Here is a 17,157-nt window from a genome sequence, read left to right as displayed (position 1 = left end):
CGTCGAGACCTGGCACGTCCAGCAGATGGAGCCATCGCCTCGTGATGTATACTCCGTCTGTCACTAGGCCTCAACGAGTCTCCCGCCGGTGGCTGACCGGCTGTACGCCACACTCTACATCGAAATGTTCTTTTGCCTATTTCTCTTTTCTGTCTGGATAACACATAGATGGTGGACAATCTATTTCTGGTATTTACTGAATGTCTGTCTCTTACCAACTGAATACCTTTTGTGAATAGAGTTTGGCTGTTTTAAATGTTGTATAGTGTGATGAAACAGGCAGGGAACAGGTCTCGAACCCTCAACCTTCTAGTCCGAAGTCCAGCGCGCTATCGACTGTGCCCCAAAAGCATGCTCGAGCGGCAGAGTCAATATCCCCGCTTATAAACCCAGGGTCGTTACACTACTCCCTGATATTTTCCAAATCTCCTTGTAAAAGCCTGCTGTACATGTTGAACCGATTGTCTTGCTGTATAAATTGTAGTATTATCTGCAAATATAGTAGCTTGAGTTTCAGATAAGGCATAAGGAAGGTCGTTGGTATATATTAAGTAAAGAAGTGGCCCAAGGCAGCTGCCCTGCGGTATTCCACAGTTTAAAGCATGAGGGGAAGAAAATGAACCATTGACATAAGTGGACTGTTTCCTGTCAGTTATATATGACTGACCCAATTCAGTGCTACCTCCTTAAAACCATAATGCATCAATTTTGTAAAAATTATTTCATGATCCACTAAATCAAATGCTGCACTAAAATCTAAAAATTGAACACCCACAAACCTGCCATTATCCATAGTATTGAGCCACTGGTCAGTCATGTCAACCAATGCAGTTGTAGTGGAATGTTTTTTGCCATCAGCATGCTGATTGGCTGTAATAAGATCAGTCTTTTCCATGTTCTCCCATATTTGTCTACTCACAATTACCCTCCAATATCTTACTGAGTGAAGGGAGTAGACTAATTGTGTCACGATCGTCGTCAGGGTGGAAATGACCGGACCAAGGTGCAGCGTGGTAAGCGTACATTTTCCTTTATTTTTTGAATGTCGCCAACAAAAAACGAACGTGAAGCTGACTAGGGCCATACAGGCCACTAACACAGACAACTACCCACAACTAAGGTGGAAAAACAGGCTGCCTAAGTATGATTCCCAATCAGAGACAACGATAGACAGCTGTCCCTGATTGAGAACCATACCCGCCCAAAACATAGAAACAGAAAACATTAGAAATAAAGAAACCACCCTAGTCACACCCTGGCCTAACCAAAATAGAGAATAAAAGCCTCTCTATGGCCAGGGCGTGACATATTGGTCGACTATTGGCAGGAGTAATGGGTTCTTTGCTGTCTTTCGGAATAGAACACAGTTTAGCATGCTTCCATACATTTGCAAACATCCCTTTTCCACTGCCCAATTAAATATGTATTTCAGTGGAGCTGCAATCTATGGAGCAGCATAGCGAAGTAAAAAATTGTCCATAAGACCATAACCCGTAGATTTACCATCAGGTAACGACTTCAATAGGTTTAACACCTCCTCTACTGACACCATTTGTAGACTAAAAGAGCAGGTTTTGTTACTCATAATATGATCATCAATCCATTGGACAATAGCTTATTTTGAAGAATGTGTGTTTACATTATCACTCAGTAAATACATTTTCTTTGTAAAGAAATTGGCAATATCAGCTGGTTTTGTTATTGTTCTCCCGCCAACCTCCACACTAGATGGGCATGATGAGATAGATGTACAAGTAAGCCCTTAACTGTATTCTACACCTTTTAAGAATAATTTTTACAATCAATAAAAGCATTTTTGTAAAATATATATATTTTTTCTTAAAAGATTCAATTTATCTGCATAATTACGCAATGTTCTATAATTCTGTTCATAAGTTTCTAGTTTAGATTTGGCTGCTAAGACTTTTACCATATTTCTTTGAGAAAAAGCCTCACCCAGTTCATCATCACTCCATGGAGATGCACGAGCCCCAACTGTCCACTTTCTTACTGGGGCATGATGGTCCATTACCTCAGTGAGCAAATCAATAAAACATTCTGTAGTGTAGTTTAAACCATCCTCTAGATAAATCAGCTTTCAGGGTACAGCAGCCGTACTATTTAGAAATAGCTCATGATTAAATGTTTTACAATTTCTCTTGACCACAATCCTTGGGGGTTTCTTTGGAACCTTGGTGTTCATGGTTATGGTTACAATAGTATGGCATTGATCTGGCTTTTAAGCATTGCAATGGTATATTACAGAAGATCAGATCAATGCATGTGTCTGAACGGTGACCCAACTTAGTTGAAGATCTAGTAGTATCATTATCCATTTGTTTCAAACCACAGTTCTCGGCATATCTCATCAATTTAGTTATATTTGAATTATTATGATCCTTCCAATTTATATTAAAATCACCCAAGATAAATACATCTCTGTTACTATCTGTGGCCTGGTCAAACCCAGTGCATAAGTCATCCAGATAGGACACCTTAGAGCTAGGAGGTCTATACACACATCCTACCAATATGGGTGACTGGTGAGGCAGATGTACTTGAGCCCATAGTGCCTCTATTTGACATAAATTAAGGTCATCCCTCCTCTTAAAAGGTATATGATTTTGAATATACAGTGCTACACCCCAACCATTCCTGTCCCTTCTCAGTAGACTATATCTATGATTCCTGTCTCTTCTCAGTAGACTATATCTATGATTCCTGTCTCTTCTCAGTAGACTATATCTATGATTCCTGTCTCTTCTCAGTAGACTATATCTATGATTCCTGTCTCTTCTCAGTAGACTATATCCTTGAATGTTTATTTGCCCATCATTTACAGATGCATCTAAATGTGTTTCGATCAAGCCAAAATATGACTATTATTTATGTTGAAAACCTCATGTATTTTGTTAGGAAGGCTACATACATTAACCTGAGCAAAATGCAGCCCTTTCCTTATCAAGTGGAGATCAATAGAGCATGTATTCATTATAGTGGAGATCAATAGAGCATGTATTCATTATAGAGGAGATCAATAGAGTGTGTATTCATTATAGTGGAGATCGATAGAGTGTGTATTCATTATAGAGGAGATCAATAGAGCATGTATTCATTATAGAGGAGATCAATAGAGTGTGTATTCATTATAGTGGAGATCAATAGAGCATGTATTCATTATAGTGGAGATCAATAGAGCATGTATTCATTATAGAGGAGATCAATAGAGTGTGTATTCATTATAGAGGAGATCAATAGAGCATGTATTCATTATAGTGGAGATATATATATATATTTTATTTTCATTTTACATAAAAATACAAATCGTACAGTGCAAAGATGATGAAATCTGTATACAGTGTCTTCAGTATGTATTCACACCCCTTTACTTTTTCCACATTTTGCTGTGTTACAAAGTGGGATTCAAATGGTTTTAATTGTAATTTTTTGTAATTGATCTACACAAAATAGTTAGAATCACCTTCGACAGCAAACACAGCTGTGAGTCTTGTGGGGTAAGTCTCAGAGCTTTGCACACCTGCATTGTACAATATTTGCCCATTATTCTTTTAAAAATTCTTCAAGCTCTGTCTAAGTCGTTGCTGATCATTGCTAGTCAGCCATTTTCAAGTCTTAACATAGACTTTTAAGCAGATTTAAGTCAAAACTGTAACTAGGCCACTCAAACATTCTATTTAGCAACTCCAGTGTATATTTGGACTTGTGATTTAGGTTATTGTCTTGCTGAAAGGAGAATGTGTCTCCCAGTGTCTGTTGGAAAGCAGACTGAACCGGGTATCCTATAGGATTTTGCCTGTGCTTAGCTTTATTCCATTTATTTTTATCCCCAAAAAACTCCCCAGTCCTTGCTGATGACAAGTATACCCATAACATTATCAAGTCAAATTGTATTTGTCACATGCGCCGAATACAACAGGTGTAGATGACAACAAGGTGACCTTACAGTGAAATGCACACTTACAAGCCCTTAGCCAACACTGCAGTTAAGAAAAATAAGTGTTAAGTAAAAAATAGATTATATATTTTTTAAAGTAACAATTAAAGAGCAGCTGTAAAATAACAGTAGTGAGGCTATATACAGGTGGTACCAGTACAGAGTCAATGTGGAGGCTATATACAGGTGGTACCAGTACAGAGTCAATGTGGAGGCTATATACAGGGGGTACCGATACAGAGTCAATGTGGAGGCTATATACAGGTGGTACCAGTACAGAGTCAATGTCGAGGCTATATACAGGTGGTACCAGTACAGAGTCAATGTGGAGGCTATATACAGGTGGTACCAGTACAGAGTAAATGTGAAGGCTATATACAGGTGGTACCAGTACAGAGTCAATGTGAAGGCTATATACAGGTGGTACCAGTACAGAGTCAATGTGGAGGCTATATACAGGGGGTACCAGTACAGAGTCAATGTGGAGGCTATATACAGGGGGTACCAGTACAGAGTCAATGTGGAGGCTATATACAGGGGGTACCGATACAGAGTCAATGTGAAGGCTATATACAGGGGGTACCAGTACAGAGTCAATGTGGAGGCTATATACAGGGGGTACCAGTACAGAGTCAATGTGGAGGCTATATACAGGGGGTACCGATACAGAGTCAATGTGGAGGCTATATACAGGGGGTACCAGTACAGAGTCAATGTGGAGGCTATATACAGGGGGTACCGATACAGAGTCAATGTTAGGTTAGTATTGTGGAGTAACTACAATGTTGTCGATCCATCCTCAGCTCTCACATCACAACCATTAAACTCTGTAACTGTTTTAAATCCCTGAGCGGTTTCCGTCCTCTCCTCTCAAGTTAGGAAGGATGCCTGTATCTTTGTATTGACTATAGATACACCATTTAAAGCTTAATGAATAGCGACACCATGCTCAAATAGGTCATTTTTCTTTTTCTTTCCCATGTACCAATCGGTGCCCTTCTTTGCAAGGCATTGGAAAACCTCCCTGGTCTTTGTGGTTGCATATGTAGTTGAAATGCATTACTCGATTGAGGGACCTTACAGATAATTGTATGTGTGGGGTACAGAAACTGCGTAATCATTAAAAATGAATGTTAACCACTATTATTGAACACAGAATGAGTCCATGGAACTTATGTGATTTGTTAAGCAAATTTTCACTCCTGAATGTAGGTTAGGCTTGTCATAACAAAGGGGTTCAATACATATTGACGCAAGGCATTTCAGCTTTTCATTTTTAATTAATTTGCCAAATCAGTGACAAAATCTAAATTTAACACAACAAAATGTGGAAAAAGTAAATGGGGTGTGAATACTTTCTGAAGGCACGGTACGTTTTTAAGTGTAAATGTATATCAAATCTCCATTAACTTACACTGGCAATCTTTTAAGTAGTTTAAAGATGCACTATACAGAAACCTCTCTGTTTGCTAAATTTTCTAATTTTGGTATGTGACAAAACAAGCAAAAATAGTGTCGAGGGATCATTGTACCATCTAAACTGCTGTGAAATATATTTTCCATAACCAAAAATATAGTATTTTCATCTGTTTGAAGTTATTGTACAAAACAGAAAGTAAAAGTGGTCAAAACTAAACTTAAGAAAAGAAAGCATAGAAATAACACACATAGAACAGATCTACTACATCTTAGACTTGCTTTCAATGCGAAGAATGATCTGTAACTCCTCACAATTCTACTTGAATTTGGTCAGGTTGCCCAAAAAGTTATATATTGCAGCTTCAAATTGAAGCAACCCACTACAATTCACACTGCAATTTTGAAATGTATGATTTGAAAACAGTTGAAAACAGCATAGAAATACAAGGTCACAAAAGAGAGGCCGGGTACAATTTTAACATATCAAAAGTATACCGTACTAATTATTGTAGAATACAAACAAATACACACTTATTCTGGGAAATATATTTAAAAAAATAGGCAAGCACAGTAAGAGCACATCATTTGGCCGTGCTGAACAGACATGTTCATAAGTCACTTAAATGAAACTTCCATTCCCCAACCATCATTAACTATAGCTATGAATCTTCAAAAAGCTTGAACCTTCCTCAAAATCTAAAGAGCCTGGTCCCAGTCTCAGCTCCATTTACAACTAACCTCACCAAAACCAATCTATTCATTTGTGAGATATTCACCAATAAGCAAATAAATAGACCAACAAACATAATACATGTTACTGTTTGGTTGACACCTAGTGGCAACCGAAGGTAACGAATGACCAATCTGTCTATCATTTTGTGGCTGGGGGAAGTCATTTACTTATTCGGACACCTATACCCAAAATCCCTACACCAGCCTCAAAATGTAGGTAAAGTAGCAAAGTGTGGGCAAAATTCCCTAGCAGGATCAAATTCAATGGCAGTTAAGAGTAAGAGAACACTCACATATCATAGCAAGTAACTTTGAATGATAGTGTCAGAATTACCTACGTATATGGATAATAATAGGTGAAACCTGGATGCCTACTCTAGTCAACTGCAAATACCACATTTTTGTAGTAAGTTACAGACCTATAAGACAATAATCATTATAGTTTAATAAAAACATTATGCTATCAACATCCTTAAGAAAAAAAGTATTCAAAAGTATGCACTCACTGCTGTAAGTCGCTCTGGATAAGAGCGTCTGCTAAATGACTCAAATGTAAAACGGACTTGGACACTGTGACACCAGTTTGCAATGATTAGATGATATTCCCAATTATTTTTTTTACATAAAAAACAAGAAAAATAAAATAAAGATAAAACGTGATGGAAATATAAGACTAATGTAATGCCCAGACAGTTTTTCACAGAGATACAATATACTTGTATTTTAAACACCATATTTGGTTGTGTACATGGTATGAATGCCACTGAGGTTAGTATTTTCTTGTGCTCCCCTAGAGCATAAAAAAACATACAATCTCAGTGAATGTTAAATAAGTATTTTCCTGCCATACTGTATACCTAATACCATCTTCAAAGTAATCTTGTCATCTGTACCGCTAAAACCAACCCAAGAGCCATTCCTCCCATTTTAATCCATACTCCATCCCCATTACAGGAATCATCTGGGTTGTGTTCATTAGGGCACGCAAAAAACAAACATTTTTTAAAAACATTTTGCACTGGAAACTGAAAATGAGTGTTGCTTATTGAACCAAGTCCAGGTAGTCCCGTCCCGTTTGTCCCTTTTATTCCATTTAACGGCCAATGAACGCGACCCTAGAGGCACAGAGGGGTGGTGGGATAGGGGGGTGTCGGGATGATACAGGAGGGGACAGGTGGATGTTATAAGAGATTTAGGGGTCTCGTCGAATTAACCAGATCTCGTTCCTGCGACAGGACACCCCAGGGTTGTCGTAGACAGCCACCATGTAGGAGTTGCGATCCATCTCCTCGCTGGGGCCCAGCATCTGCCACAACAGGTTAATCTGAGGCATGATTGTCTCCTCCGTGGTGGTGCCGAAGAACGTCCTACAGAAGACCGCATTTGTTATTCGTGTTTAAATAAATACTATCATTACTGCTATTATCGGATTATTTTTTACCTATAGTATTTTAGCCAGATATCTTACCAATGCAGAGTAGTGTGTGAGTCTAGCTAGTACGTATCCATTATCTATAGAAGTTAGCACTATTGTTTGGGTTGATTCCCCACACACAGATTAAGCCAGCAGTGGACCAAAGAAAAATGTTCAATGTAGACTCCATTGTAAATGCTTTTTAATTCAGGACTAGGCTTAATCTGTGTCCGGGAAAGCAGCCAGGATAGTAAAAATAAAAAACATGGATATTATCACTAATCTGACTAATTATTTCCACCCATTTTGGCTACATATTGTCTATCTAAATCCATTGTCTATTTTTACATGTAGATATGTAAATAGGTCAGAATAGGGCTCAAAACCACAGGCGAAGTAGAATAGGCCTCAAATCAAGCCTGGGGCTTGAGTATAGAAGTCAGCCAGAGGTGGGAGTGTCCTTACCGGGTGATGACTCGTAAATCCTCCCTTTGGAGTATGGTGATTTCTAGGTCAGTTGGCTGGGGCGGGTTGGCCTGGAACTCAGCAGGCAGGTAGTATGCGGTCAAGATGTCCTTCTGAAAGCCATTGCCGTCCTCCAGCATTTGGATACTGTTCACAATGGGTACAGTCATTCCCAAATAGCGTCCTGTCGATACAAGAGTGTGCTATTATAATGACTCACTGTTACCCTGTCTTACTATACACCATATTTAGGTCTATGGTAAGGATTAGGATTACTGACGTAAGTACAGTAAGAATGACTAATTAATATACAATAGAGTCTAGGCCCCAAATCAATAAATTGTAGATACACTGTACCTAAGGTTATGGTTAGGGTTACTGCTGTACGTACAGTGGACCAACGAGTGGTTACAATATAGTTGTAACAATGAGTGATTACAATAGATTTTGCACTATACGTACATCAATAATTGCACAGTAACATGAACACTAAGGCCTTACCGACAGAGTTCTCCTTGCAGATGAATTTCATGAGTTTCATGAAGCCCAAGGAGATGCTCTGCTCGTACAGCTTCTCCCGTTTAGTGACGCACGCCCACTTCCCTGCAGGGTACACCCTCTCCTCAAACAGCACCTCGCCCAGCTGCAGAAATAGACAAACACACACTTCGTTATCCAGGGAATATAAGAGATCTTTCACTTCACTCTGCACTCGAGCGATGGCATGGATGCTCAAGCTGAAACACACACGCGAGCACACACACACACACACACACAACATACATTGCACTCAAGCAAATACATGGACGGTCATACGGCAACAGGCTACACAGATTGTACACACCACATTGCACTCAGGCACAAACCCGTTTGAACATACACACAGCTTTCATTATTTATTTACTTATTTATCATTCAAACACTCAAAAGTACATATTTTACTACAGACTTTCCTTCACTTCCTGCCATTACATGACGGATAGACGACCCAGAAAATGGAACAGCCAAAATATCTGCCATTGTCATCCTGACCTAAGATTGGTAATAAGTGGAAGGGACACATACTGTACCTTTTCATGCTGAGAGATGGAGGCAAAGGGGACCTGCTCTCTTTCTTGGGTTTGGTTCCGTTGCGTCATCTCTTGAATTGGTCCTGTCATTTCTATCAAAACAACACAGAGGTCCTCTTCATTTATTTTAAAGTTTACAGAGAGCAGCCTGAACGCAAACCTCACTGGTAAAAACCTCACCGGAACCAAGTGAAGTGGGGGGATATTCGTCATTGGCTTATGCTTTATAAACGGTAGCCAGGGCTAATGTCAAGTATTCAAGTCTCTAGGAAAATGGGCCTGCTCTAATATCTACAAGCTTCTTACTAGACCTCAAACTGATACCCATTTTGAGTACGCCATGATAGAGACTTCAGTACACACACTATAGCACTGTGGCCTCCCGGGTGGCGCAGTGGTCTAGGGCACTGCATCCGCAGTGCTAGCTGCGCCACCAGAGTCTCTGGGTTCGCGCCCAGGCTGGGCTGGGTTTGCGCCCAGGCTCTGTCGCAGCCGGCCGCAACCGGGAGGTCCGTGGGGCGACGCACAATTGGCATAGCGTCATCCGGGTTAGGGAGGGTTTGGCCGGTAGGGATATCCTTGTCTCAGTATGTAAAAAATGTAATGAAATGTAAAAGAAATGTAATAAAAAAATGTATGCACTCTACTGTAAGTCGCTCTGGATAAGAGCGTCTGCTAAATGACTAAAATGTAAATGTATAGCAATCAAGTGATACTGCTGTATTGCAGACGGTTTGGAATGTGGAAGATAAAACAATGTGCCGTAAAACAATGCACCGATATTGTTGAAATGTCATCGTCATTATCTGGGACTTGGTTTCGCCGTCTTTAATTATGGACAGGATGTAGCAACTAGAATCTGAGATTTTTTCATTTCAACTGTTGGAAGAAACCATGTCCTGTTGCAACGAGTTTGATTTCTCAGATTGATTGTCTCCAAATACACTGCTGCAACTACCTCGAATGGGACTGTTTTACTCCACCGCCTATCTCGCTTACCTCGTGGGACGGACACCTGGTGTGTGCTGGCGATCGCCTGCCAATGGGTGTACAGCCTCTGCTGCTCGTCGTCCTCCATTGGATCAGGGTTGTCAGTGATGTCATTGTCCAGTTCCTCGTCCTCCAATCCGTCGAGATCCTCGAGGGAGATTAGTGCCATTGTTTTCGTCCACAGGCCGGGTAGATCTGCAAATACAAGACCAAGAAGACAAGTTTGTTACTTTTCCGAGAAATAGGGCCATTGTTAACGTCCATCTCCAGTTGACCTGGAAATAACTAGGCATTTAGGCCTACTAATATATGACTTGGTTGTGGCCTGGCTGGTCTAGTGTTAATGCCGCAGCCTCCAGAACACGTCTACAGTCTGCATTGGTACGAATCGGGCCTACTGCCCTTTGACACAACCTCTCTCCGACTTTCCCCACTGTCACCCTCCTTCACTAATTGTTCAATAAAATCAGAAAATCCCATATATCTATATCTATATATCTATATCCATATATATCTATATATATCTATATATATCTATATATCTATATCTATATATATATATATATATCTATATCTATATATATCTATATCTATATATATCTATATATATATATATATCTATATATCTATATCTATATATATCTATATCTATATATATCTATATCTATATATATATATATATATATATATATATATATATATATATATATACACACACTGCTCAAAAAAATAAAGGGAACACTTAAACAACACAATGTAACTCCAAGTCAATCACACTTCTGTGAAATCAAACTGTCCACTTAGGAAGCAACACTGATTGACAATAAATTTCACATACTGTTGTGCAAATGGAATAGACAAAAGGTGGAAATTATAGGCAATTAGCAAGACACCCCCCAATAAAGGAGTGGTTCTGCAGGTGGTGACCACAGACCACTTCTCAGTTCCTATGCTTCCTGGCTGATATTTTGGTCACTTTTGCTGGCGGTGCTTTCACTCTAGTGGTAGCATGAGACGGAGTCTACAACCCACACAAGTGGCTCAGGTAGTGCAGCTCATCCAGGATGGCACATCAATGCGAGCTGTGGCAAGAAGGTTTGCTGTGTCTGTCAGTGTAGTGTCCAGAGCATGGAGGCGCTACCAGGAGACAGGCCAGTACATCAGGAGACGTGGAGGAGGCCGTAGGAGGGCAACAACCCAGCAGCAGGACCGCTACCTCCGCCTTTGTGCAAGGAGGAGCACTGCCAGAGCCCTGCAAAATGACCTACAGCAGGCCACAAATGTGCATGTGTCTGCTCAAACGGTCAGAAACAGACTCCATGAGGGTGGTATGAGGGCCCGACGTCCACCGATGGGGGTTGTGCTTACAGCCCAACATCGTGCAGGACGTTTGGCATTTGCCAGAGAACACCAAGATTGGCAAATTCGCCACTGGCGCCCTGTGCTCTTCACAGATGAAAGCAGGTTCACACTGAGCACATGTGACATGTAGACGCCGTGGATAACGTTCTGCTGCCTGCAACATCCTCCAGCATGACCGGTTTGGCAGTGGGTCAGTCATGGTGTGGGGTAATATTTCTTTGTGGGGCCGCACAACCCTCCATGTGCTCGCCAGAGGTAGCCTGACTGCCATTAGGTACCGAGATGAGATCCTCAGAGCCCTTGTGAGACCATATGCTGGTGCGGTTGGCCCTGGGTTCCTCCTAATGCAAGACAATGCTAGACCTCATGTGGCTGGAGTGTGTCAGCAGTTCCTGCAAGAAGAAAGCATTGCCGCTATGGACTGGCCCGCCCGTTCCCCAGACCTGAATCCAATTGAGCACATCTGGGACATCATGTCTCGCTCCATCCACCAACGCCACGTTGCACCACAGACTGTCCAGGAGTTGGCGGATGCTTTAGTCCAGGTCTGGGAGGAGATCCCTCAGGAGACCATCCGCCACCTCATCAGGAGCATGCCCAGGCGTTGTAGGGAGGTCATACAGGCACGTGGAGGCCACACACACTACTGAGCCTCATTTTGACTTGTTTTAAGGACATTACATCAAAGTTGGATCAGCCTGTAGTGTGGTTTTCCACTTTAATTTTGAGTGTGACTCCAAATCCAGACCTCCATGGGTTGATAAATTTGATTTACATTGATCATTTTTGTGTGATTTTGTTGTCAGCACATTCAACTATGTAAAGAAAAAAGTATTTAATAAGAATATTTCATTCATTCAGATCTAGGATGTGTTATTTTAGTGTTCCCTTTATTTTTTTGAGCAGTGTATATATAAAATACAAAAAAGACAAGGTCAAACTGTAACAATGTAATAACCAATTATTTTTAGTAAGTACCAAGAGCACCTATTGTTAAAATGTCCCATTAAAAACCAGGTGAAAACAATACCATAAAATAATGTGCTACCTTATTATTACCAGTAGAAAATAGAACCATGTGATATTATTCAGTCATTCATTCACTTGTTGAATGTAGGCTACACAGGATATGATGATCTGTACAGGATCATGGATACCATGTAGATACATGAAGCTGCTTTGACACAGACTTCACTATTTAAATCACAGTCACACTGGATCATATCAAAGCTGCTTGTCAGACCTTTTCGAAAAAAAGCTTAAGGGGGATTGGTGCCTGTGGTAGGAGCTTTATTCTATCTCTGCAAATGACCAAATGGCCATATGGTAGACAAATGTGTGTGTTATTACAAATGGCCGATTATATCTGCTATCAGATCCAAGGCTATACATTTATTGTTCCAAAACATTGATTGCTGCAAAATAGGTCTTAGCCAAAAATGCATAACATTTAAAGTGAGGGCTCCAAATCAAGGTGGTTCCTTCAGAAAGTGTCAGCTACAGTCACAGAAATCCTATAATTCTATGTCTTGGGTAATGTGAATTAATCTTATTATACACCATATAAGTCATAGATGCTTATAACAAGGAATAAAGCATTTTACCTGTCAGCTTTTAGTATTAGCTTATAGGGCAACCTTTACTTGGCTTTTGGAACAAAATTAACTAAACACAATAGCCTACACCATCGGGCTACTGTTGCGCCATCATGAGGACACAGGTTTGAAAATGTACAGTAAAGAATGGCATTGAAGACTATACCACCTCAGTCACTGGCTTCATCAATAAGTCTATCGGCGACGTCATCCACACAGTGACCGTACGTACATATCCCAACCAGAAGTCATGGATTAAAGGCAACATCCACACCGAGCTATAGGCTAGAGCTGCCACTTTCAAGGAGCAGGAAACTAACCCGGACGCTTATAAGAAATCCCACGATGCCCTCAGCCGAACCATCAAACAGGAAAAGCGTCAATACAGGATTAAGATTGAATCCTACTACACCGGTTCTGACACTTGTCGGATGTGGCTGGCTTGCAAACTATTACAGACGACAAAGAGAAACCCACCGGCAAGCTGCCCAGTGATGCGACCTACTAGATGGGCTAAATGCCTTTTATGGTCGCTTCGAGGCAACCAACACTGAAGCATGCATGACAGCACCAGCTGTTCCGGACGACTGTGTGATCCCGCTCTCTGTAGCCGATGTGAGCAGGACCTTTAAACAGGTCAACATTCACAAGGCCGCAGGGCCAGATGGATTACCAGGACGTGTACTCAGAGCATGCGCGGACCAACTGGCAAGTGTCTCTGCTGACATTTTCAACCTCTGCCTGACCGAATCTGTAATATCTACATGTTTCAAGCAGACCACCATAGTCCCTGTGCCCAAGAAAGTGAAGGTAACCTGCCTAAATGACTACCGCCCCATAGCACTCACATCAGTAGCCATGAAGTGCTTTGAAAGGCTGGTCATGGCTCACATCAACACCATCATACCGGACAGCCTAGACCCACTTCAATTTGCATACCGCCCAGACAGATCCATAGATGACGCAATCTCAATCAAACTCCACACTGGCCTTTCCCACCTGGACAAAAGGAACACATATGTGAGAATGTTGTTCATTGACTACAGCTCAGCGTTCAACACCATAGCGCCCACAAAGCTCATGACTAAGCTAAGGACCCTGGGACTAAACACCCCCCTCTGCAACTGGACTGTGGACTTCCGGACGGGCCGCCCCCAGGTAATCAGGGTAGGCAACAACACATCGGGTGAGCTGATCCCTAACACGGGGGCCCTTCATGGGTGCTTGCTTAGTCCCCTTCTGTACTCCGTGTTCACCCACGACTGCGTGGCCAAGGACGACTCCAACAGCGGTAGGCGGTAGACTGACAACGATGAGACAGCCTATAGGGAGGAGATGAGAGACCTGGCAATGTGGTGCCAGGACAACAACCTCTCCCACAACGTGAGCAAGACAAAGGAGCTGATCGTGGACTGCAGGAAAGGGAGGGCCGAACTCGCCCCTATTCACATCGACGGGGCTGTAGTGGAGTCAGTTGTAAAGAGGGCATGACAATGGGTCCCCAGATCCTCAAAAAGTTATACAGCTGCACCATCGAGAGCATCCTGACCGGTTGCATTACCACCTGGTATTGGCAACTGTTCGGCATCCGACCATAAGGCGCTACAGAGGGTAGTGCGTACGGCCCAGTACATCCCTGGGGCCTAGCTTCCTGCCATCCAGGACCTATATAATAGGCGGTGTCAGAGGAAGGCCCAAAAATTTGTCAAAGACTCCAGTCACCTAATTCATACACTGTTCTCTCTGCTACCGCACGGCAAGCAACACCGGAGCGACAAGTCTAGGTCCGAAAGGTTCCTTGACAGCTTCTACCCCAAAGCCATAAGACTGCTGAACAATATATCAAATGGCCAACCGGACTATTTACATTGCCCGCCCCACCCTTTGTTTTTACACTGCTGCTACCTGCTGTTCATTATCTATGCATAGTCACTTTACCCCTACCTACATGTACAAATTACCTAGACTAACCTGTAATCTGCACATTGACTTGGTACCTGTACACCCTGAATATAGCCTCATTATTGTCCTTTTATTGTGTTACTTTTATATATTTTTTTACTTTAGTTTATTTAGTAAATATTTTCTTAGCTCTATTTCTTTGACTGCAATGTTGGTTAAGGGCTTGTAAGTAAGAATTTCACAGTAAGGTCTACACCTGTTGTATTCGACACACGTGACAAATACATTTTGATTTGAAAAGGTGATTAATGCTTCATCTGGTGTGATGCAATTGTGGAGCCTCTGAAGGCTTGTGTAGGCCAAATTGAGGTAGCAATGCGAAGGGCTCCGCATTGCTCTGTATTGGCATGTTGGTTGGCATTAGGTGGGGGCGGTACATCCTGTATGAACACAAACATGGAGAACTTTGATGAAAGTCTATCAGAACAAGTTCACAAATAAAATACATATTTATGATATCTCATGTGGGGATTTCAAAGACACAAAAAGGAGTTAGAACTCCCGGAAGGAGATCAGGGAGGATTTGTACACATTCAACAAATCGTATCAAACAAAGTGGATATTTGTCAAATTCGTCATGATTTATCTATTGTAACAGGCCCACAATGTGGTTAGTAAAATGTTAGATTTTTATCAATTTAGCTGTTTTCGCTGCATAACATTTAGAAGTTTTCCGGTTTAGAAGAAGTGCGGCCATGCTCCCATTCGTATAAACGGTATTCAGTCACTTTTAAGTGTAATGCAGTTGATTGATGACATGAACATGTATTGGGGTTGACATCCATACAAGAACTATACTCTTATGTTTACCTCAACATAGTGTGACATAAACAATAGCCTGAATGTAGTCTACTTTTGCTGGGGGGCATCGGGGAGATTCAGGTGGAAAACCGGTGCAGCATTTTTACTACTAGAATTGGCTGAGCTCCTACTCCAACATCTCAGAAGAGGTAAGGTCTTGTCATTTCGTTTGGCCAGTTGTTCGTAATTAGCTGAAAAGCTATCACTACGAGTGGTGCACCGCAGACCAATTTATTGGATGCGTATGACAGCTCCCCAAAGCGCAAGCAGTATGAATGCCTTGACTTCTGCAGAGGTCGCATCTCAGTAAATGCTGTACTGCCGCTACAGCGATCGGATTAACCATAGGTGGGGCTTTTACCCCACACAATTAAACTCAGTTTACTACGGCAGCCGGGCTGCACATTACTCAACACAAAAACACTTTACCAGCGCGCGCTAACAAAACCACTAAAAGGAGTGCACAGCAGCACAGCCTTCATGACGGATTTTAATACAACATCCGATTAATCATCGCTGGCGAGATTATTAAACGGGCAGTGAACTCACTACCGTGTTCGAGAGCGTCAAATCCATGATGCATTGTGGGTAAATGGTGACACTGGCTGATCAACAAATAATAATGAGTAGTTATTTGTGATGCAAGGTATTTGTAGATCAGTCCGTCGGCAAGTCGCCTGCAATGTCGAACAAACACCCTGACTGCAATGCATGACAGCAAAAGTAGGTCAACCCTAGGGAACCAGCACACCCAATAACGCGGCAAAAATATCACTAGTGGTTGTTTGAACGCATGCCATGAAATTAATAGGCTCGTCGTTTTTTTGTTGTTTTTTTTACAATCATTTATATTGGTTAAGCCCCAATCGGTTATTAATTGTGTAGAATCTGTGGACTTTTCGGACATTTAGCTATTCATTTGTTATATTCTTCCCTGTACACTAGTTTAGACCAACTCGTTTACCCGAATGTAGCATTTAGTAATAAAGTCGGCGTTCTTACCTGGTCAACAAAGTAAAGGATCGTATTTGAGCACTACTTCTTCTGATCTACTGTACAATCAAACAGGACATAAATTCAATGCCGCGCGAGTATTTTGCCAACAGCACAAACAATGACGGCAGTTCTGTATGCTAATAATAATTCCTTCAAAATAAAAGCCCGCATTTCAAAATATTAAAATGTGGATAACTATTTCAAAAGATACAGTATAACATTTTCATCAATGTCCCATTTTTATTGTGCATAAAGCAAACGCAAAAAGGACTTTATGAAAACAATTACAAATATGCTTCAAAAACCTTTTGTAAGACCACTATCAAAAAACACAATGTTCAGATCGATATGTTCACAACACTGGGCTGTAGAGAAAAAACTATTCTATGTGCTGAG

The 17,157-nt window shown here is 41.3% G+C and overlaps 1 protein-coding gene across 1 annotated transcript; it reads right to left on the bottom strand.

Moving 5' to 3' along the window:
- Nucleotides 1–5,215: 5,215 nt before the first annotated feature.
- On the bottom strand, nucleotides 5,216–16,878 carry LOC129839313 (heme-binding protein 1-like). The gene is made up of 6 exons (XM_055906636.1): nucleotides 16,768–16,878; nucleotides 10,055–10,240; nucleotides 9,056–9,147; nucleotides 8,487–8,628; nucleotides 7,986–8,169; nucleotides 5,216–7,473 (listed from the first exon to the last, which is right to left on the bottom strand). The coding sequence occupies exons 2-6, from the start codon at nucleotides 10,212–10,214 to the stop codon at nucleotides 7,299–7,301; spliced, it is 753 nt and encodes a 250-aa protein (XP_055762611.1). The 5' UTR covers nucleotides 10,215–10,240; nucleotides 16,768–16,878; the 3' UTR covers nucleotides 5,216–7,298.
- Between the last annotated feature and the right edge of the window lie 279 nt (nucleotides 16,879–17,157).

The sequence above is a fragment of the Salvelinus fontinalis genome, chromosome 40, assembly GCF_029448725.1.
Source record: "Salvelinus fontinalis isolate EN_2023a chromosome 40, ASM2944872v1, whole genome shotgun sequence".
In the NCBI taxonomy this organism is placed as follows: Eukaryota; Metazoa; Chordata; class Actinopteri; order Salmoniformes; family Salmonidae; genus Salvelinus; species Salvelinus fontinalis.
The sequence above is the reverse complement of the archived record's forward strand: the minus strand, read 5'-3'. Positions and strand labels throughout refer to the sequence as shown.

Excerpts from the sequence above, each read along its gene's own strand:
- LOC129839313 (XM_055906636.1), bottom strand. The coding sequence starts at position 10,214 with ATGGCACTAATCTCCCTCGAGGATCTCGACGGATTGGAGGACGAGGAA. Across the intron at positions 8,170-8,486 it reads CTGCAAGGAGAACTCTGTCG|GACGCTATTTGGGAATGACT; the intron begins GTAAGGCCTTAG and ends TTGTATCGACAG. Across the intron at positions 7,474-7,985 it reads GATTTACGAGTCATCACCCG|GACGTTCTTCGGCACCACCA; the intron begins GTAAGGACACTC and ends GGTCTTCTGTAG.